This window comes from Silurus meridionalis, chromosome 1 (assembly GCF_014805685.1).
Source record: "Silurus meridionalis isolate SWU-2019-XX chromosome 1, ASM1480568v1, whole genome shotgun sequence".
NCBI classification, from domain to species: Eukaryota; Metazoa; Chordata; class Actinopteri; order Siluriformes; family Siluridae; genus Silurus; species Silurus meridionalis.
In genome coordinates this window covers 14,629,356-14,653,564 of record NC_060884.1, presented here as the reverse complement: position 1 = coordinate 14,653,564, position 24,209 = coordinate 14,629,356, and the positions used below count along the sequence as shown (strand labels likewise).

Below are 24,209 nucleotides of genomic sequence, written 5' to 3'. Positions count from 1 at the left end.
CTGAAATCCCTTTCCTTAATATCTTAGCCTCATATGACTATTTAAGTTTATCCCAAAACTGCATGCATCAGTGGAGTGGAATTAAGCTTACTGAACCAGAATCAGTATTAATGTATCTAATATGCAATATGTTATAATGAATAAATAAGGGCCATGAATTTGCACTGGTTTCATACATGACAACCTTTGCATAAGGTCATGTGAAAAAGGAAGTAGGCCCTCTATTAATTTTATGGTTTTACATATAAGGACATAACAAAAAATCATCTGGTCCTTTTCAGGTCATAAAAAATTAGGTAAATACCTCAGATGAACACCAAAACATGACAAATAACACCATGTAATTTTTCCTTTGAACTAAAGCAATGTTGTAAAGAACAGTGAGCTAAAATTCCTACACAATGATGTGAAAAACTTTTGCTGATAAAGGTGGTTCCCTTTCAGGAACTTGAGCTGCATCGAAACGCTTTGGGAACGTGCCTGAGTGTTCACTCTGAAATAATCTGTGTAATCAGTCAAAAATTGGACGCTGGCCGTCACCGGTGAGGTGACGTCACGACCAGGAGTATTGTTGTTCAGAAAGCGCTTTGTGTGTTGTGTTGTCTGTCAGATTGTTTTAAAAAAAAAAAAAAGGGAGATATATATATATATTTCCCGGGAGCGTAGCATGCTAGTCGGTTCTCTAGAGATCCGGCTGCATGTCAATGACATCGCTCCATTTCCGAGCGGCACTCTCCGAGGAGAGAGCTCACGTCTCGGGTTCTGCCCTGCTCTCGCTGAGGCGGAGCGGTGTGGCAGTTCATGGGCTTGCAAATGATCCTCACAGAGGGTTTTAAGACGGGCTTGTCCCTTTCTCCTACCTCACCTGCTTGGTCCAGCACTCGCTTGCCGGCTCGGAAGCACGCCTTTCGGCGGATTCTTCCTCCTGCGACGAGAGCATTAGCTCTGCCTCTCTTTCTCTGGGGGTGTTTGCGAGCTAGGCTCATTGAGCTATGGAGTTGGGGGCGGAGCGAGGTCGCTTCCAGAGGATGCGGCTGCCCACATTCTGCGCACTTTTGGCGCAGATTCTCTGCACATTCTATTCTGCTCGCATTTTCTGTGCGATCGCTCCACTCCTGGAGAGCACTCCTCCAGGGGGTGCTCTCACTCCTCATAGTAAAATATAATAGTAATAATAATAATAATAATAATAAATTATTATTATTATTATTATTATTATTATTACATATATTTATATATATTTATATATGTAAGCCCTGGCCGTGCTACAAGAATAAAAAGAAGAAAAATTAATAAATAAATAACTTGGCCGGCTCATGAGCAGAAAGTCCCTCCGTCCAGCTGGACGAGCACTTTTTCTGACACCAGGTCGCAACCTCCATGTCGGGATTTTCCCATTCTTTCCAGACCTGTACACTAAGTGTCATGGTCATAGGCATGGCCCCTTCAGCCCCTACAAAATTGTATTCACACGTTATGGGGCGGAAAGTACACATTTATGGAGCAAAGCTGCGGGTTGCAGAGACGCTTGCAAGCTATCTCTCTCCCTGGATAGCTTCCTCCCTCGTCTCCCATCGGGAGGTGCAGAAACGCAGTGTCGCGACTCTCTCTCCCCCTGTGAGGGATGATTGGTTGATCCTAGCTCAGTCTGAGCAGTTGGCAGTCCGGCATCGAGGTGTCGTTGCCTTGTACTTGTACATGTGTAATGAAAATAAAGTTGAATCTAATCTAATCTTATCGTTCTCGCCCACATGAAGGCCTTGGGGTTTCGGCTGCACGCCTGGGAAGAGTGTGCTTTCTCCATTACTTAGAACCACCTATCTCGGTGTCATATGGGATTTAACTACTTTGTGTGCGCAGCTTTCCCCTGCCCGCATTGTAGCCATCCTTACTGCCGTCAGGGAGGTCAGAGAAGGGCAGCCTCTCACTTCGAGCAGTTCCAGACACTGCTAGGGCTTATGGCAGCTGCGTCCAGTGTGATTCCACTTGGCCTGCTGTGCATTAGACTCCTTCAGTGGTGGCTCAGGACTCACGAGTTCTCATGGAGGGGCAACCCCCTCCGCACTATCAAGGTCACGTGGCGATGCCTACGAGCCCCTCAGGGGGCACAGCTCCGAGGTTCTGGTCTCTCCACTGAGGTGGTAGAGACCATTCTCCACTCCAGAGCTCCGAGGAGGTCATATGCCGCCAGGTGGCATCTGTTCTGCTCGTGGTGTGAGCGCCACCAGCTGGATCCAGTCCACTGCCCGGTTGGTTCAGTGCTGGAATTCCTTCAGGGACGGTTCACCAGGGGTTGGCCCTGTCTACCCTAGAAGTCTACGCGTCTGCCATTTTGGCCTATCATGCGACCGTGGCCAGGCCATCTTTGGGCGAGACCCGGAGGTAACGCGTTTTCTCCGCAGCACCCGGAGGCTGAGGCCCCCAGTGCAACCTAGAGTGCCTTGGTGGGACCTGGCCGTTGTTTTGGGGGCTCTTTCTGAACCCCCCTTCGAGCCTTTAGCTGAGGCATTTTGGAGGTGCATTTCAATCAAGACCATGTTCTTGTTGGCCATCTGCTCTATCAAAGGAGTAGGGGACCTGCAGGCCCTGTCTGTTGCCCCCCCTTTCTGGAGTTTACCCCAGGTATGGCTGGTGCCTTCCTGTACCCCTGTACAGGGGGTTACATCCCCAAGGTGCCCTCGGTTGTCCCACGACCCATAAGATTACAGGCATTCTATCCTTCTCCGTTCCCCAGAACAGGAGAAACTGAACCGGCTTTGTCCGGTGCGCGAACTGGACACCTATGTCCACAGGACGGGTGCTTGGAGAAGGACCAATCAGCTGCTCGTCTGCTACAGCCCTCCCAAGAGAGGCCTCCTTGCTAATAAGCAGGCTCTGAGCAGGTGGAGTGTTGATGCGATCACATCTTATGAGACCTCAGTGCCGCTCCTGGCCCCATAATTCTTCTCTAGCTGTGGTGACAGAAACACACACTAGGCAGGGACTGATCAGTCTGCTGTGATTGGACACTCGTTCCCAAAGCGGTTCGACGCAGCTCAAGTTCCTGAAAGGGAATGTCTCTAAGGGACAGTCTAAAAACTTTCAACTTTATCCTCTGGTGAAGTCCTTTTTTCTGGTAGCATTGCATTTAGCATCACTGTCTTGATACGTGATGAATTTCTGTCAGCCAGCGGCGCGCGCATGTCCGGTTCTTTCATTTCCGCAGCTCCCACTTCCACTTCCGTGTTAGGGCGGACTCGCAACTGTCCCGGCCGCCATTTTGTCGTTGCATGAATGGACGCGGATTCCTCGCGTTCACTGCCAGATTGTCTTGTCGGCTTCCTGATCCTTTTGAGACTTTCCTGCCCCCTTGTTTTGCTTTCCGTATCCTTTGGTTACGGTTTTGGATCTTCCGGTTTTGCTCGAATTTGCTTTTGCCGCCGGTCACGTTTTTTTTTTTTTTCTTTCTTGTTTTTTACTCTCCCTGGTTCCCTCTCTTGGCCATTCCCCGCTCTGCGCTTTGGTCGTATGTTCTCAGACACTTTGTTTTTGTGCATTTTTCTTACGTGGACTATTAAGCATGTGGTCATAAGTTTTTTTGACACTGTTTTTGTGTTTTTTTCTTATGTGAATTATCCAGCATGTGGTCGTAAGTTTTCGGACACTGTTTTTTACATGCACTACTCAGCCTGTGGTTTACTCTGGGTTTTGCCTGCATTTGTTTTTTGTGAATAAAGACGTTGAATATATACATCGCTGGTGTCCTGCATTTGGGTCCAACTACCCGCACCCTGACAGTACGATCTGGCACGATATTGAACCCAGCGGACACTCTCCTCTCTGGTGCAGATCACCACCTCCCATCACCAAAAGATACAGGAACTGTCAAATGCAATTTGTGAATTGGCCTTTCAGCGCAACCAAGCCCCTGTTGCTCAGGCCTCTGTTTCAGAAAACCCCACTGCTTATCCCCATACATCAGCAACCCCTGAGTGCTTTGCGGGACAACTGGGGGAGTGCAGGCTGTTACTGTTGAACTGCGAGATAACTTTTCAGCTTCAGCTATCGTCTTTTCCGGATGAACTTACCAAGGTGGCCTATGTGATCTCCCTACTTTCGGGTGAAGCCAAACAGTGGGCCACAGCAGAGTGGGAACGTCAGTCCTCGGTCTGTGCCTCCTACCGTGCATTTTCAGAGGAGCTACGCCAGATCTTTGACTCAGCTACCCCCATGCAGGATGCCGTCCAGTCCTTGTTCCAGACCACTCAAGACAGGCGATACGTAGCCGAATACGGCACAGATTTTCGCACCACCACGGCAGAGAGTGGGTGGGATTCCACTGCTCTCTATGATGCTTTCATCCGGGGACTTAACGCTGAGATCAAGAATGAGCTTGCAGACCGTGATCTCCCAGAGGGCCTGGATGCCCTGATCAACCTAGCCACCTAAATCGACCGGCGGATGAGGGAGTTCTGCGCTGAGTGGGGTGCCTTAGACCCTGGCAGCCCGGTCCATCTCCTGACCCACCTCGCTTCCATACTTCACCAACCCTGCCTCCACAGCCCATGGAGATTGGCCGCCACCACCTCTCCTCTAGCGAGAAGGAGAGGCGTTGCTCTCACTGACTCTGCCTGTATTGTGGCAAGGCAGGGCACATGGCCGCCACCTGTATTTGTTTTTTTTTGTGAATAAAGACATTGAATATATACTGTACCTCACTGGCATCCTGCATTTGGGTCCAACTACCCGCACCCTGACAATTTTATCCAGATTAAATTTGATTTGTGCACAGTCTGGAAGAATGTTTTTATAGATTTTTAAATTAATTGATTTCTGCTTCAGTAATCATGAGTTGCATGATGATTGAAGCAGACACTACCTTCACACTAAGACACTACCTGCACTATGCTCGTATGATGAACTTGGACTCATGAACTCATGAGCAGATATAGTCTTTCTATGTATTTTGGTCTTTCCATCATTTTGTATGTGGTTACATTTGGTTCTATAACTTTTGGGAATCATCACTGTATTTCCTTGCAAATTTCCCTCTGGATATTCCGACTGGCTACTGATAAGTTGATTGTACAATTCTTTATTTTTCCAGGTTATTCAAAATAGTTTAGTTTCCCCTATAGATAGCTCACTTCTCATCCAGTTAATTTATAATAATTAATTCAGTCTTCACATACAAAAGCCAGGGATCAAACAAGGGTAGACATTCACAGCTACTGTTTCAAACAAAAGGCATCATATTCTATGCTATGTAACACATTTATATGTAAATATCATGAATCTCAGTGTATATCTTTCTCAAAAAAAAAAAAAGAATCTGGCTTGCTGCTTGAATACTTTGCACATTTCTTCCCCAATATTTCCACTTTGTGTTTGCCTCAGGGGAATCAAACAATGACAATTTTTCCTTGTGGTTTTATTAACAAATTAATAGTGCTGTGCAAAGAGTTACAGGCAGGTGTAATAAAATACTGTAAAGTAAGACTACTTTTAAAAATAGGGGTTAATATTTTTTTTTTATGAAAAAAAATAAAAAGTAAATGAACAGAAGAGGAATAGAAATATAAATGAAATAAATATTTGGTGTGACCACTCTTTGCATGCAAAACAGCATCAAATCTTCTATGTACACTTGCACAGGTTTTTTTTTCTTACAAAAAACTTGGCAGGTAGGTTGTTTCAAATATCTTGAATAACTAGCCGCAGATATTTTGGATGTAGGCTGCCTTAATTATTTCGGTCTCTTCATGTAATCGAAGACAAACACAATGATGTTGAGATCCAGGACTCCTTGTTCTTCTCTACACTAAACAGTTCTTAATGACATTGGTGCTATATTTGGGTTTGTTTTTGTTCTCAGCATAAATTTGAGGCCAATCAGAAGCCTTCATGGTGGTATTGCATGATAGACAAGTATCTGCCTATATTTCTTAGCATTGAGGATACCATTAATATCTTTACCAAATCTCCAATACTATTTGCAAAAATGCAGCCCGATCCTGCAGAAAACCTCTGCCATGCTTCACTATTGCCTGCAGACACTCATTATTGTACCATTTTCCAGTTTTTTGGTGAACAAACTGCCTCCTACAGCTATGTATTTGAAATTTTTACTCATTAGTTAAAAGCACCTGCTGCCATTTTTCCTTTACCCCAGTTTCAATGTTTTTGCATAGTCTATTTACCAAATCGGAGGTATGGCTTTTTTTTGGTTGCAATTTCTCCATGAAGACCACTTCTCAAAGATGCAAAAAGTATGAATCTACGGCCCTTAACATTGCTTGTTTCTTTGACAGCATGAACATCTCGAAACCCCAGTCTGCTTAAATATTTGCCTAGAAGAGACCTTCCTGGGGCAGTATAGCTTGTGTCTTGTTGCTGTGCTCAGTATTGCCATGGTGTATGACTAGTGACATGAAACTGTCTTTTACAAGTTCGCCTTAGTAGCAGAGTTTCGCTGTTCCTCACCCAGTGTGAAGCCTTCTACATAGCTGTTTCTGTTTAAGTTAATGACAGTGTTCTAACCTACATATAAAATTAGTGATAATTAGCAAATGCTTGGTATAACTGGTTAATCATACACCTGACTCTAATCCTACAAAATCCCTGACTTTGTGCAACTGTGGAAATGTAAGAATGCTTGATGCTGGTTTAAAGCCAAAGGTTAGTCACACCAAATATTGATTTCATTATATTTTCTTTTGTTTACTCACTTTACATTTTGTAAGTTGATGAAAAAAGTAGCAAATAAAATCTATATTTTGAAAGCATTCTTACATAACAGCCTTTCATTAGACAAACCTAAAACCGTTACACAATAGGGTATATTCTAAAGGTTTTTGGAGCCTATGATTAAAACGGTACTAATTATCAAAAATGCCTGTCACATAACAAAGCCATATCTAAAAAAATAATTTTGATTACATTGACGATTCCGTTTTAAAGTATAGGGGTTCAAATTTGCAATTGTTAATTGGGTAAAATTCTGAAAACTAAACCCTTTCTTTTGCATATGAAAATGAAAGTATAGACGTTGTTTCTTAATGTTCTATATGACAAGGGAGAGTAAACAAAAGCTAGGTACTGTATAAACAGTATCTCACAAAAGTGAGTTACTGTAAATACAGTATCTCACAAAATTGAGTTCATCCCATAGATTTTTGCAAACATTTTGGTATTTCTTCTTAGGGGCAATCCTATAGAAATGAAACGTGGATGTACTCAGAGTAGTCAATGTGCAGATTGTGTAGCAGTTCGGATTCACTGTTCTCTGAAAATAGCTCAACATACAGTACAGCCATTAATTTCAAATAGCTGACAAAGTAATTACAGCTGTACATCGCTTAACCATGCAAAGCCACATGTCCTATTAATCATGTTTATGTTTTTGTCTGCTTGACTGGACCATACAAATTTGTGTATTTTGTATTAGAGCAGTTAAACTTGAGTACTTTGAGTACAATTGTCTCATATTGACCACTAGATGTTTAACATGGCACCTCAGGGCAAATCACTCTCTGAGGATTTGAGAATTAGAATTGTTGCTCTCCCCAAAGATGGCCGATGCTATAAGAAAGTTGGTAACACCCTGAAACTGAGTTACAGTACAGTGGCCAGGGTCATGCATAGATTTTCCAAGATGGGTTCCACTCAGAACAGGCCTGGCAAGGGTTGATTAAATAATTTGAATCTTGTGCTGTGCATCAGGTGCAGACGTTGGCTTCAAAAAACAGATGCAGGAGTGCTGCCAGCATTGTTTTAGAGGTAGCAGAAGCGAAGCAGAAGGTCCACTTGTCAGTGCTCAGAACATACACCGCACACTGCAACAAGTCGGTTTGCTTGGCTGTTGTCCCAGTGGGAAGCTTCTTCTAAAGTACACAAACAACCTGTCCAAAAGCATGATTTACTGGAACCATGGCCTGTGGTCTGATGAGACTGAGCTAAACTTGTTTGGCTTAGATGGTGTCCAGCATGTGTGGCAACGCCCTGGTGAGGAGTACCAAGAAAACTTTGTCTTGCCTGCAGTCAAGTATGGTGGTGGTAGCATCATGGTCTGGGGCTGCATGAGTGCTGCTGGTACTGGGGAGCTGCAGTTCATTGAGGAAAACATGGATTCCATCATTTACTGTGACATTCATGACGCCCTCCCTTCAAACATAAAAACTTACCTATGTAAACCTAGTTCCCTTAGGGAACGAGACACTGCATCGAAACACTTTGGGAACACGACCGCGTTGTCCACGCTCTATAATAACGTGTGTAATCAGTCAATATTGGACGTGGGCCGTCACTGGTGGGGTGACATCACAACCAGGAAGTATAAAACGCACATGGAGTGAAGCTAGTGCTAGCTTCTGTAAAAGAAAAGGAAGCGCTGCATAGGCAAACTAGAGACGTTCCGATTCAGGAAGTGAAGTTGCATAGGAACACTGTTGGTGTATTATTTGTACTGTATATGTTTCAGAATAACTTTCGCATAAAAAAATGGCATCTTGGTGGTTGACCAAAACAAATATGGCTGATAGAATATAGTGTTACAAAACAAATGAGACCAACAAAAATAAACAACAACAAATAAATAATACAGTAAAAGAGGCGGACTCTCGCACTTGAGCCTCCACTCTATAGGTGTCGTGACATTCTGCTCTGCATCATCTATCATTTTAAACCTTTTATTTCCTGCCAGTAGCATTATGGAAATTATTGATGGAAAATGTAGCCAATGACTGTAGGATTCTAAAAATATATTGGAGGATTTTATTCCCCATGTGGGTAAGTCTCTTATTACTCTTTACAAACTCTTAGTGGTCAAAGCAGCACGTGCTTAGTGATGCACCAGGAAGTGGATGCATCTCTCGGTTCTGCTCAAACAGCTGTTTTCAGCTCATGTTAATTGGGCATTGTTTACAAAAAATAAAATAAACCAAATAAAAAATGGACAGTCAAAAAAGTTGTTTTATCGGCGATTTGCACAAAGCAGCGATAAGGAAAATATTCTTGGGGCGGAGTAACAACAGAGACTTGGCGATCTGCATGGAGGTGAAAAATTTTATAATATATTTCCCTTTACAGTTTTATAAGATGTTATACATTTTATTGCCAGTTTGTTTTTGTAAGAGAAATGCTTGAAAAGTAAGTGTGTGTGTGAATTGTTGAGATTGGAATCGCTGGACATCAATATGAATGGCTATGACTGTAAAACAATAGCTTGTCTGGCTACCTGGTCATCAATATGAATGCCACATCAATATCAATAGCCAAACATGTATAACAAATACCCTTTAATGGTCAGCTATTCATTTATATGCAGACTGTATGAATACAGTATGAATGGCCACCTGAGTTTAGCAGGTGGCTCTCAAACAGGGGGAGGGAGAAATATGGTGCAATATGTGCAGAAAATCTGCAGCCAAAGTCCTCTAGCCTAGCTCGCAAAACGCATCCCCCATCTCCCCTCTTTTCAGAGGAAGAGAGGTGGAGCTATTGATCTCGTCACAGGGGTAAGAAACCACCGAAAGGCATGCTTTCCAGCCTGTGAGCGAGTGCTGGACTGAGCAGGTGAAGTTGGAGAAAGAGACAAGCCCATTTCGAAAACTCTCTGCAAAGTCCAATTGCGAGCCATAGGAACTGGCACGCTGCTCCGCCTTAGCGAGAGTGGGGCCAGAACCGCGAGGAGTGCAAGCTCTCTCCTCTGAGAGTGCCAATCGGCATTGAAATGGCATTGACATGCGAGCGCGGTGCTCGCAGGCAACTCTCTCAAGAACCGAGTTAGCATGCTCCGCTCCCAGGATTTTTTTTTTTGATGAACAATTGCCAGACAATTCAACACATACACACAAAGCTCTTTGTGAACAAACAGAAGCTGGCTTCACTCCATGTGGGTTTTATACTTCCTGGTGACGGCCGGCGTCCAATTTTGACTGATTACACACATTATTTCAGAGCATGGACAACGCGGTTGCGTTCCCAAAGTGTTCCGACGCAGCTCGATTTCCTGAAAGGGAACCCGAACACACTGCCAAGATGACAACAGCCTTGCTAAGGAAGCTGAAGTTGAGGGTGATTGAGTGGCCAAGTATGTCTCCAGACCTGTACCCTTTTGAGCACCTGTGGGGCATCCTCAAACGCAAGGTGGAAAAGCAAAATGTGTCTAACATCCAGCAGCACCGTGATGCAATTATGGAGAAGAGAAAGTACTAGATAACAATTGTGCTCACACAAAATATTGATACTTTCGACATAGTTTTGACATATTCACTTAGAGTGTGCTCACTTTTGTTGGCAATTATTTTGACAATAATAGCTGTATGTTGATTTATTTTTAGAAGACAGTGAATCTGTACTGCCATACAAGCTGCACATTGACTGTTCCTAAAAATATGTTCAAGTTTCATTTCTATAGTATTGTTCCTTAAGAAGATATAAAATCTTTGCTGAAATGTGAAGGGTGTATTCACTTTTGTGAGATACTGTATAATGAAAATTATGTGATACAGCTTTATGGCTAAGGAAATCATTGGCCCACATAATAATAGTAGATTTGCAGTTACCAGAATGGCTTGTAAAGTGACCACAGTTTAATCACCTACACTATATGTCGTGTTTATGCTATTGACTATATGGCATATTCAATTATTTTTCATATCAGAAACCTGCGGTTAGGGAAAACGCAATACTAATATTTGTTATAAATGTTTACCTACTTAAGCCTTTTATCATCCTCCATCCTCACTCTTTTGTGCGCTCTCTCTTTTCAGATAACCAGTCCATGGCTTCTCAGACTTCAGTTAGCATTCGTATTCTGGATGTGAATGACAATCCACCTGAGCTGGCCACCCCATATGAAGCGTCCATCTGTGAAGATGCAAAACCTGGCCAGGTGTGATAAAGCTTCTGCAGTTATTTATTATATTACCATTTCATTTAAAAAAGAAACACAATCATCAAACACACTGCATGCCAGCACAGGCAGACACAGCATTAAAGCAGGAACTGAGATATAATTTCTTTAAAAAACTGGGTTAATCATTTGTGTTTTGGCCATCACTGTCAGTTATAAAGTGTTCATGAATTACATCTCAGCATGAATGATCCAAAGTCATTGACATACTTGTTGTTACTGGCTTCCTATATTGATAAAGCTGTCAGCTTTAAAATGAGAATTACATCTGTGTAAAGCACAAAGGGAATTTCACAACACCTAATGGTATTCTAGGGTTATAGATTTTAACCAATATTGACTTGCAGTATTAACTCAATATTGATTCTCTAATTGAGTTTGCATATTTAGCATCAGTGACACAGTTTGCATACCTTGCCCTTTCATCTTTCAGGAGAAATTCTAAGAAATATGAAAGTAACGCAATTTGGTAATATTTATTTAAAGTCTGACGCATATGTTTTTGTTAATTAATATACTTCAATATTTATTATTTAAATATATTCACAACACACACACCTGTTTTAAGCAACAAGTGAAGAGTCCGTTCTTGAAGTTGATTTGTTAGTAGCAGAAAAAAATTGTTGGTGGCTAGACGACTGGATCAGAGTCTCTGTAAAGTGGCAGGTTTCGTTGGGTGTTCCAGATATTCAGTGTTTCGTACCAAGGTGGTGCAAGGAAGGACAACAGGGCCTTGGAGGCCTCAGGCACATTGACGCATATGGGGAATGAAACTAAATTTCTATATAAAGCCTGTCCATGTCACTGGTCTTGTGGGATGTGACTTGCTAAATAAACCAACTGACATAGAATAATACATTTAAGAATACATTTAAAATAGAATTAAAAAAAAAATAGAATTTTTTTAAAAAATGTGAGAAATTTCAAAAGCTTTGAAAAGTACTGTTTTATTAAAGAAAAAAACAGTCTGGAAATCGTAGACAGTCTCTTTAAATATAAACCACTTTTATATAAAACAGAGTAACTCAGCAGAGCAAGGCTGACAAAATCGTCAGAATTGTCAAAAATAAAACCTGACGTATGTACAAAGCAGTAGAGCAAGCAATATACCAGCCAGCAAGAAAAACTTGCCTTTTTCCCACTGTGTTTACATTTTCCAAACACATTGATATCTACATGGAAGAATAGTCATCTTTAGGATGATGTAAAAATACTCAAAAATATATATATTTTTTGGATATGAAAACATTTTTTATGTATAATTGGGAAAGCCATTTTATTTGTCTACCAGGGCTAATGCTTGAGTTTTTCTTCGGGGTTTGGGGCAAATCTAAGATGAGAACATTTAAAGATGAATTCTGTGATCTTTATATTCGACACTTCTGGCCTTCCATATTTGAAAAAAATCTACTGGAGGCAAACTCAGGCAATCGCTTCCTGTCAGTTTGAGTATGAAACCAATTCCTTCTCCGCTTTTGTCAGAATTGTTTCGTTATTTCTTTGCTCCTAGTTTGGACCTTTTCCAATTGGAAAAACGATCTTTCTGACACTTTGTACCGAAGGCAATTTATATTATTAACTGTTTTTCAGAAAAGACTTCAAGCCGAGACAGTAAATTCTTGGATATTGTTGAAACCATATGTTGCATGTCTTCTGGCTTGACTACAAGTGTGTACCTTGCAACAAAACACAAAGAATGACAACAATAAGCACAGTTTTATATATTTAAGTCTTGACCATCACTGCTAGGGACTGATTTCACTTTTATATTGGTTGTGTGCAAAATGTTATATAAATTTGTCTATAGAATTACTATTTTATTTATTTAGAATTAAAGTATGTATTAAATTAAATAAACTTTATGCAAGATTGCAACAAATTGTGCAAGAAAAAATAACAAAATTATAACATACATTTGAGGGCATATATTGCACAGAGGCTAAATATATATTATCCCAAGATTTTCTTTACTCCACACAATTCATACTACAATATAATGTTTGTGAAAATCTAATTACAGGCATAAATGTAGTCCCTTTTCATAATACTGACACTGGAGTGCACAGTCATGAAATCATAGGTTGTTGCAGCTTTAATAAAGTCTAGCAAACAATAAAAAAACATGGGACAAGATCAAGATAAAAAAAAAAATTGTGAGGGTCTAAGAAAAAAGCAATAGCAGAAATGTAAAGGCTTGGTAAACATAATAGAACTACAGAGAGCATATACATTTATGTTGAGCAAACACTGATCAGGCATGACATTATGACCGGTGAGTTAATAACACTGATTATCTCTTCATCATGGCACCTGTTATTGGGTGGGATAGGCAGCAAGTGAACATTTTGCACTCAAAGTTGATGTGTTAGATAGCAGGAAAAATGTGCTATCTTAAGGATTTGAGCAAGTTTGACAAGGGCCTGATTGTGATGGCTAGATGCTTGGGTCAAAACATTTCGAAAACTGCAGCTCTTGTTGGATGTTCCCAGTCTGCAGTGATCAGTATCAAAAGTGGTCTAAAGAAAGAACCGTGGTAAATCGGCGACAGAGTCATAGGCGGCCATGGCTCATTTATGCATGTGAGGCGCGAAGGCTGGCCCATGTAGTCCGATCAAACAGATAAACTACTGTAGCTCAAATTGCTGAAGAAGTTAATTATGTTAATTCTCGATGCTATAAAGCTATGCCTGATCAGTGTACTTTGTTGAGTGTAAGTCTATATATTGTGTGTGTGTGTGTGTGTGTGTGTGTGTGAAAGCATGTGCATGTGTGTGATTGAGCTCAGGTGTGCTCAATCAGTAACTTGGTGATTGCAACTGTTATAGAGTGTGTGTGTGTTCTGGGATTTGGAGTCAGAGTTGGCTGTGTTTGGAGGTCACAATGGCTGCTGGGAATTGGAGTCATCATGTCGCTAAGATTTGACATGCACCTGTGGCTATATTTGATGGCTAATACCTTTCCTTCTCAATATCACAGGTAAATCCAATCTACTTAGCCAATCAACTTGTGGACAAAAACATTGTCCACAAGTTCTACTTTGAAATCAAGAAGAGACCAGGAACATCCATACAGACAATTTATGCAAATAAAAAAGATCTTGGGACCACACAGACACACATCCTTCAGGAAAAATTAAATCACAATTTAACAATTTTTAGCCCAAAAGGTTTCACAGAATCCTATGTCTGGGGCATACATTAGGAATAATGAGGTATCATAAAAAAATAAGGATTATCTACAGGTGGTCTAGTGGTTAGGATGCGGCGCTCTCACCGCTGTGGCCCGGGTTCGATCCCCGGTCAGGAAACCAACCCCAGCCACAACTGGAATTGAATAATTTAAATTTATGGCAATTACTATGTGAAGCTTGTGAACCCAGTCATTAGGGTATTAGGAAGGGACATGGGGTATATCGGTAGGAGAATGCTGAAGATGGAGCCACCAGGAAGGAAGAAAAGAGGAAGGCCAAGGAGGAGGTTTATGGATGTGGTGAAGGAACACATGCATGTAGTTGGGGTGAAAGAGGCAGATGTAAAGGTCAGAGGGGTATGGAGATGGATGATCCACTGTGGTGACCCCTAAAGGGAGAAGCCGAAAGAAGAAGAAGAAGACTATGTGAAGCTTGTGAAAGCCTAACTCAAGCTTGTGAATGGAACAATAAGAATCTAAACTGAAATATCACATTGAAACAGTATTCAGACTTTCATTTGACACTATGACAGTTAAATTATAGTTCAGGTACTCCCATTTTAAAAAGAATTGCGTATAACTATATTTAGCCTAGGTGTATGTAAACACTTCAACTTTAGATTAAAAGTAAAAAAAAAAAAAAAAAAAAGCATCAGTATGTTCTTTGACATGACTGTGGTCTTTTAAAGTTGCTATAGAGTATCAGTAAGTTGTTTTGTAAAAAAAAAAAAAAAAAAAGAAAGAAAAATAGAAGAATTGTGTGAACCACAATTTTCATTACAGGAGGTTCATTTATGCACTCATATAATATATAGAATACCTTCCTTTTAAGGTGTCATGGTGTGAAACCTCTTTTCGCTCAACAGCTTTAGGCACATTGGGATCCAATTACCCACCAACATGCAGAGTACAAGACTGATTAAGAAAATAAATAAATAAAACGGGGATAAAAAGGATTACTTTACAACAAGGCTTCCATGCCGGCAGCTACATTCATATGTGTAATGAAGCCTAGGCCCCCCTCTCCATTCAGAGACTATTAGCTAAGCACTAAGTGCTACCTACCGTGCGTACCTGTGTTGAGATCTCTTGGAGGAATTTTACTCCTCCACACCTAATCTAGCACACTAACCTTTAGTTGATTATGGAGATATCAATCTGAAATATTTACTAGCCTCCTATACCCAGGTGAGACCTTTCTTTTAGAGCTAGAAGAATATTTATTTCCTTCAGAGGAACAAAATAGATCGTATTTGTTTTTGTTTACGTAAAAAGACAGGGCAGCTTTTTGGAAGTTTTTAAACATCATAAATACTGTACATATGCACTTGTTGCTTTTTTGTCGGTCCTAAAATCATTGCTGATTAAATCATATAAAGTAAATTTAAAGCTGAAGGCTGAACAATGTTTTTACCCACAGGCCATCAGGCTTGTGAACAACACCCATCCGCTACCTCTCCTCCTACCACCACAGATACAGTTTACCGTCTGATCCTGGGAGGTGTCAGCTACCCAATACACGGGCACACACACACACACACACACACACACACACACACACACACAATACAAATAACAACATAAATTACGGACTAGTATACAGTATACTGCAGAATAGTATGCAGACTTCCTCTGCATACTTTGCACAAACACAGACATATATTGTATATATCACACCTACACCCTGTACAAATGTGAAAAACAAAAGTCTACCTCTGCAGGAATTACGCATTTGCAAGTGTTCCATAATTATATTGCATACTGTACACTTTATACAGTTACATGCACACACACACACACACACACACACACACACACACACACACACATGCAGTTTCTTGCATTTGTACTTTTATAACTTGTACATTTGTATTCTTGACATGTTTTGTGCCTTTTTCCCCCCTTATATCATCCTTATAATTTATTTCATAGGCTGCTGGGAGGATGCACAGAGTAAGAATTTAATTATATAGTGTAACAGATTGTTTCCAATATACTTTTAAATCCTGAATGTAGCCTTAAAGGTTTAGATGCCAAATTTGTGACTGTAGCTCCTCTCTGGCTATGCATAATGTAGGCGAAATACACAGATTTAAAAAGTCTACACACTCCTGCTAAACGATTTAGTGATGAGAAAATGAAAACCTAATAAATCGTCAGATTCTTTTTCACATTAATGTGATAAAGCAACAATATTTGAGTAAAAATAAATGTCTAGAAATGGTTTAGGAATAAAAAAAAATATATCTCTTAGTTAATTGTTTGTCAACTCCTCCTTCTTTGCAAAAAGTATCCATACAAAGAGCTTTCCTGTTTGCAGCCCTGTTTAATTTTTCCCCAAAAAAGTTTCTCATTTAAATATGGGCTCTGACTGGGCCTTTTCTGAAGCAATTACTTTGTTGACTTAGATTTGTTTGTATTGGTCATTATTGTGCTCGAAATTTTTATTCTTTAGCTGTGCAACACAGGCATGTTTTATACCAAAATAGATTGATATTGGGATCTATCCTCAATTCCTGCTATCTTAACTAGATTCAGTCCCAGATGAACAAAATAACCCAATACTGCATAATGCTGCCTTCACTATTCTTTACCAGGGATTTGATGTTCTTTGGTTGATAAGCTGTCTTGTCTTGCAAATATTTTTTTAGAAATATTCCCAAAGTTCTACTTTGGTCTTATTAGATTACAAAATGTGTTTCATGCTTTAAAAGACGCAAACCTGTATGGTTTATATGGGTTGGAGTGAAAGATTTGATTAGCCTGCAATAGAGCTCTGACCTCAACCCTATTTATCACCTTTGGGATAAATTGGAACATTGACTGCACCCCAGGCCTCCTCACCCTGCATCAATACTTAACTTTCCTAAAACCCTTATTGGCTGATATATATATATATCCTCCAATAACACTTCAAAACCCAATAGAACATATACATAGAAATATGGAGGATATTATAACAGCAAATTTGCAATTGGGATACAGACAATCTGCAATGGGATGTTCAAAAATTACATACAAATATGCAAGTGGTCAAGTACCCACAAACTTTTTTCCATATAGTCTATGTATGTTATGTCAGTTCTTATTTTGAAATGGCTTCTATTTAGAATCCCTACCCCACAGTGCTGACATAAGAGAGTGTCACCACAACCAGTATTTGGTGCATATTTCTCCTTTAATGAAGGCTCCTTTAATAAAAGGTATCTTGCCAGCCTCATCTGTTACGTCTCTAAGGTGCCTTTATCGTGTTCCATACTAAATCTAACGTGTTAGAAATTTGTACCTTTCTCATCTTTAAACCATGCGATCGAATTTATTTATTTAAGTATATTTCTAATCATTGTTTTGTATACAGTACTTTAGGAATGTTTTACACACAGCTGTTACAGAGGCTATACAGTATGTTTCATGTCACTATTATTTAAATATAAATGGTTATTATTGTAATATTGATGTGCCTTTCCTTTAATTGGAACATTTTATTATATTTTTATAAGCATTTATATAAAATTAAAGATAAATTGTCACCGTACCTTATCTAATATACTAAAATGATCTTTTATTCTGATAGCATCTAATAAACTATTTATCTTTACAGTACTCTTTACTAATCAGTCAACAAAGTTCTATGCATTTTCCTCCCAGTGGATTCACAGAATGTAGTAAACACCAAACTCATAATTCTTCTGGATGAGTTTTGAAGCAGTAAGAAAAATACATCCTATGATTCATTACTGTTATCATCATTTATTTTTTCTCTTGATAATAGAGTGGCTAAATGTGGGGTGATGTTCCGGGTTCAGGCATGAGAGTAAAGCACTAAATGTTTCTAGTGTCTATTTGACTGTCAGTCTTGAAAAAACAAATTTCAGATTTGCAAACAATTTCATTAGTATGGATACCCCCAAAAAACATTAAAACTTATTCTATGACCTGTGTTTCTCCCTGCTGAGAAAACAGAAGCAGAGACTCTGCATCATTTAAATAACAATGACTGAAACAATACTAAAAGTTACTGTAGTTCAAGTAGTTTAGTAGGTTTCAGAAGGTTTTCAAAAAAAAAATGCTTGTTTGAGTGAAATCTACCACGGATCCCCTAAATACTAAATCCGCATTTGATACATTACATGAAAATTAATGGAGACAACATTTGCAAACTCTAGAGAATATATTTTAAAACACATGATACAGGACTGAAGAACTTTTGTATACAAAATGTACAAGATAATCAAGCAAAAAATCTTGTAAAACTGTTCAAATTCTTGTGCTGCTTTTCCCCCCAGCAGCCATAGTGACATCATTTACCCAGGATATAAAAAAATATTAATTACAAATAGTGTAAATACTGCAAGGATACAATAAATTGCATGAATTCATAAAGTGTGCAGTGTTGACACAGAAGGTGTGAACATCCTGCAGTGGTAGATTCAGTAGTAGTTCAAGATGTTATTCACGTGTGAATGTGTGTGTGTGTGTGCCAGTATTCAAACAAGTGTTTGGGAAACCCAGATTTTCTGACCATTTCAACAGGCTTATCTGTACCATTTATTTCTTTCAGTGGTGAGACAACAGCAGTGGGGATAATATTAATGGCATCTCTGTAAAATCCTCTCAGTGTGCTAGAAGCACAGTCTGAATTTTACTTTTCAAACATGTACTACTTTAGATGTAACCCAGCCACAATTTCTACCTATTCAGAAACACTCTGCTTATATAGGACTCCTGCTTTGTCCTGATTTTGTGGACATTTGAGCTGTAGGAGTAGCAGATGAACACCCAGTCAGCTCATCCATTTATACCTTCAGCAGTTAAATGCAACGTTTTTATTTTGTTGATTTGACACCCCAAAGTAATAAAATGTGATAAAACATCTTGTATATTGCACACACACACACACACACACACACACACACACACACACACACACACAAACAATATTTCACATCCTCTGTTTAGTGTGCAGAATATTAGGATGTTTTGGATCAAGTGCTATTTGGTAAGCTGATGAATAATAATCGTGGAAGTCATGTTAAACCAAATTGGCAGTAATTAATGTGATTATGACCAGATTATGCGCCAGAGACGTGCTGCGTGGGGCACTAAGTAGACCGACACAAAAAAAAACAAATAAAAGTGGTTCCCGTATTCATACGCTCTCCCACAGTAACTTTTTTTAGTTTTATATTTTTATTTTACTAGAAATCTTGAAAAATGTCTCCTAAGAAAATCAGTGATGGTGCTGTGAAAACGAAAGTAAATAGAATTACCATGGAAACCGAGGAGGTTACGAGCATGGTGCACTTTACTCCACTACACTCTCAATCAACCACTATCACATGAGTAAGTGTTAAATTGTGTTTATATTACGATAGTTTGCGGGTGTATTTGTTTTTAAAAATAGGCTACAAATACTTTTTAAGTGCAGAAATAAGCGATCGAATGAGATCTCGGAACGGATTAAATCACTTTTACATTCATTCCTATGGGGAAAATGAGTTCGAACATACGAGCAAATGGACCCAAGAGCAATTTTCAAGAACGAATTATCCTCGTACAACGGGGTTCCACTGTATTATAATGTCTTTAGGCATTATATTGAAAATGAAAAGCAGCTTTTACTCTCTTTTTGCATTGAAAGTTGGTGCTTCCTCACTGCAGTCTGCTTGTGGTTAGGGATGCACCCTCTATCTCCAGTCACCTCCAGAATGTTCTGCACTTTACATTTAATATGGAATTAATACATATTACTGTCTTGTTAATTAATTTACCTCATCATCAGGTAAAGGAAAAAAGGGTTTTTTTTGACAGTGAAACACAAAATAACTAGACAGGGACACTCACCTGGAGCAAGAATACAACAACGACCATGGAAGACAAACATGAGACAAGCTGTGAAGTATGAGGTGAGCTTTAAATACATGTTCACAGATGCTAAGACAGTCATGGTTGAATAAGGTGCAGTGGCTGATGGGAAGTGTAATTTAGTAGCATAAACCTGGCACATATGATAATGATTTATGATAAGATAAGGAAAATATCTAATATTCTAAAGCAAGTTAAAATTATTGCTGTGATTTTGATCGGTTCTCCAATGGGGATATAACTCCCTGCTGTTTTTAAAAGTATTGAAAATAAAAAGTGACTGATGTGGCACCTCTTTTTGCCAAACCTACAGGCTAAAGTGTGACCCTGAAAACATTTAGCATAATAAATTGTGCTCATTAAAGCAGGGAGCACTTTTTTGTGCCTCCTGCTGCATTTGCTATGGTAGGCTATGGTAATTGCTTGATGATAACCTGTAGCGTATTGTTATGAATGGTGGCATGTTGTCCTCCCCCCTCAGGGCTCTATTTGTACAGTAAATTGGTAGTGGAATAGAAAAAGAGACAGAGGGGAGAGGGAGGTTGGTGTTTGCATATTACAGTGCACACAAACTTTGCCCAAACTCTCTGCTGGACAATTAATCACACTGATGAGAAATGAGAAAAGCAGCTTTGTAGATGAGTCAGTAATTAGAGGCAGTTTTTTTCTGGTGTATATGACCAGCCAGATGCCCTCAAATTCATGTAAATCTGGAATAACTACTAATAACAAGCCACAGTAATCTTTCTTTATTTTATTTTATTTTTTTCATTTATCAGACAGATGATCGCACCCCCAGGATAAAATTCGAATCATATTGTATTAAAAGAAAAGAAAATTAAAATGTTAGACTTGTTGCAATACAATGTTACTGATACTAACACTAAGTTTAGATATTAGCCCAAAACTGACCCTGATTTATTTATATACAAGGTAAAATTGTTATGTAAGATAGATAGATAGATAGATAGATAGATAGATAGATAGATAGATAGATAGATAGATAGATAGATAGATAGATAGATAGATAGCACTTTATTGTCATTGCATTGTACAGGTACACAGCAACGAAATGAAGTTTGGCATCTACCAGAAGTGCAAATAGTGCAGATAAAATATGTGGCATATTTACAGCATGTGATATATATGTAAGCATATGTACAGTAAATAAAAAAAAAAGGCTAGCGTGTGCTGCTGCACTAATAAGATAATTAGAAATGACAGCAGACCACATGATATTTCACGATAGATCAAAGCAGACTGTTAAAAAAGTTAAACTGTCATGTGATAATACTACAGCAGCTTCCTACACTATAAGTATCCTGTATGTAATGAGGTATAAGTTAGAAGTAGTGCAGCATTTAAAAAAAAGTTAAACTCAACATGATGTATTCATTACCATAAAATACGTATACAGTATTAGTGAAATTACTAATTTTGTAATTTTGCTGTATACTTAGTGATTATTAGCAATTGTCGGCCATTACACTGGTCATTTTCTCCACTGCAAATGTACTCCATCCGAACCAACTTACATAAAACACTTTATTTAGAATAAAATCACTAATGTTATGAAGAACAAATCTCTAATTCAAAGTCTAAATGCATGGACATTCATGTGCATATTTAATAAGCTTAACAGAGCTAGATGTGTTGATTAATAGTAAAATTCGAATCACAGAAAGAAAAGCTATAATTAAAAAAATCTAAATCAACAAAGATTTTATACTGGATACCAAAGTGTTTGTATGCTGTGGTTCTCATTTTAAACTAACATGAGAAAAACTATTAAAGAGAAATATATGTTTAAAAACATATTATCTTACATAAGCTTTGGTTGTGTGGTACTTTACATCCAGTCTGCTGTATTAGTGCCTTCTTCAGGACAGTTAGACAAAAAAAATTGGCTTGACTGAGAGGGAAAGTTTTCAGTGGAATGTGATTTTAATCTAGGCTTCAATTAATTACTAAAAGTCAAACCGTTAATATAGCTCAAAATAAAATACACTTTTAAATTAAAATTTTAAATAACTGGTATTAATGCATGAATAATAATAATAATAATAATAATAATAATAATACGATATTGTATTTGTATAGTATGTAACTGCAATATTTTTAAACATAGGAAAATATCCTAGCTTATACTCTCTACAAGCGCTTGTGCTTTATAAACTTATTTACTCTACAATATTTAATATTTCATGTACAACAGCCAAATAAGCAAGCTTTGTTCTTTTTGCATCCATGTTCTCGGAAATTACAGGCACAGCAGCTCCTCGTTTCAGGTTACTGGTGGCACAGCAGTGAAATCAAATTATCTCTAGTTGCTAAATGCATGCCTTTTGAGCCAATTTAAAGGATGGCAACACAGCATATTTGTCTTTAAAGGAGAGAGACTATATAAGTAAAGGGGGAAAAAGAAAAAAAGGGATGGGGAAGTAAAGAAAAGGCTTGATGTGACAGCTTAAAAGCAACTTTGGCACAGGAATGAGGTGTCCCATCTACTTCTGCAGAAAGAGAGTGAACGGTAGAAGGAGGGTTATGTGGAAAGAAGAGTTTATTAGATGCCTGGCTGGATTTCATGTGTATTAAGATAAACTCTGAATCTAACTCAAGCCTTCTCAAATTCGAATCAAACATCATCAGTGTTTACCGAAGAAAACAAAAACTGCAGCTTGTCCATTTCCTGAGGAACAATAAAACCCTCCATTATGGGGAATTTTCAATGTTGCTGACACTGAGAAGTCCTTCCAATAAAGTAAATAAATGTCTCATGAGAGAAGAATTTACAGTGTCAGCGATTACCTAGGGTTTTGTTGACTATCCTTCATACAAGTATGAAGAATTTTAAGAAAAACCTTAATAATTAATAATATAGTAGAACAGATGCCACATATAAGGAATCAAGATGGATGCACTTGCGGTTAAAGGATTTAACAAGGCAAAACAAAAAAATTACATGAGATGAGATCAAAGTACTAAAGCAGGCAGAGCTGATGTAATCAACAAACAGGCTAAACGAGGAAAGACAGTATAAGACCATTCACATTAATAGAACAGAGTCAGAGTTAGCATATACTTTAAAAAGGAAAAAAAGGACACCTGTATAAGTACAGGTAGACATGAACCACAACAAATACATAAAATGGAAAACCTGGAAGTTTGCTGTAGAGCTGTTGTCATGCATCTGATTCTCAAACATGCAGCACTTGTGCACTAGGGGAATATTCCTGACAAAGTGGATTAATCTAAACCTTTTGCTGGTAAACCTACTGTCAGAGTTGTGCTGCTTTAGAAAATTAATCACCATTTGTTTCTGTCAAAACAAAATCTAGCATTGCCGAGATGTAAAATCGTTTTCAAAATTCGTTACAGTGGTCACTGATTCCCATCTTGGAGATTGATTTTCGTAGTCTCCTGTATTTCCTCAAACCTAAAATTGACAAACTAGATTCAAATGCACAAATATATGGTCTATGGAATTAGATTAGATGAAATTTCACAGTCAGATTGTTCGAAATGTGTTTGCCGTAATTAACAGTTGCTAATTAGCGCAGCTAATGGCATGTTTTGTAAACATTACATGTCATAAGGCACAAGAATCCATAATATTTGTGGGAGCACAGCCAATAAATCTATATCACAGTTTAATCATCAAGACTGAAGTTTTCATGCAAGAACCTAAAGACAACCACACAAAACAGTATATATACAAGTGTGCGATCATGTTCCTATGCACTTGTTGAGCATGTTTTCTTGAAGTGGTTAATGTTTACCCTACTTGTGCTTAGTTCTTTCATTTAGCAGCTGTTTCAGTCCAGTGTTGTATTTTCATGCAAGATGCTAAGTAAATGTGCATGCAAGATGTCAGCTTTGCTGTTGGATTTTCATTGGGATTGACAAGGATGGACAGGATTGGAAATGAGTTTATTCGACAAACAGCACATGTAGGACGTTTTGGGGACAAATTGAGAGAGGCACGATGGTTTGGTCATGTGCAGAGGAGTAACATGGGGAATATAGGTAGGAGAATGCTGAGGATGGAGCCGCCAGGAAAAGATGAATGCCAAGGAGGAGGTTTATGGATGTGGTGAAGGACGTCATGCAGGTAGTTGGTTTGAAAGAGGCAGCTGTAGAGGACAGAGTAATATGGAGATGGATGATCCGCTATGGCGCTGAGCCAAAAGAAGAAAAAAAAATGTGAGCTTTGCTGTATCTGCTTTTCTGCAAATAATGACTTGACTGTTCATGCTTTTAA

General features: G+C 38.9%; 1 protein-coding gene across 3 annotated transcripts in view; it reads left to right on the top strand.

The window, feature by feature from the left end:
* The window catches only part of LOC124388521 (cadherin-22), a 245,675-nt gene that overhangs the window by 201,615 nt on the left and 19,851 nt on the right, over window positions 1-24,209 (top strand). For all 3 annotated transcript variants that reach the window (XM_046853228.1, XM_046853229.1, XM_046853237.1), the window contains exon 9: window positions 10,752-10,873. In XM_046853228.1, coding sequence (XP_046709184.1) covers window positions 10,752-10,873 — 122 coding nt within the window. The remainder of the gene's footprint in view (window positions 1-10,751; window positions 10,874-24,209) is intronic.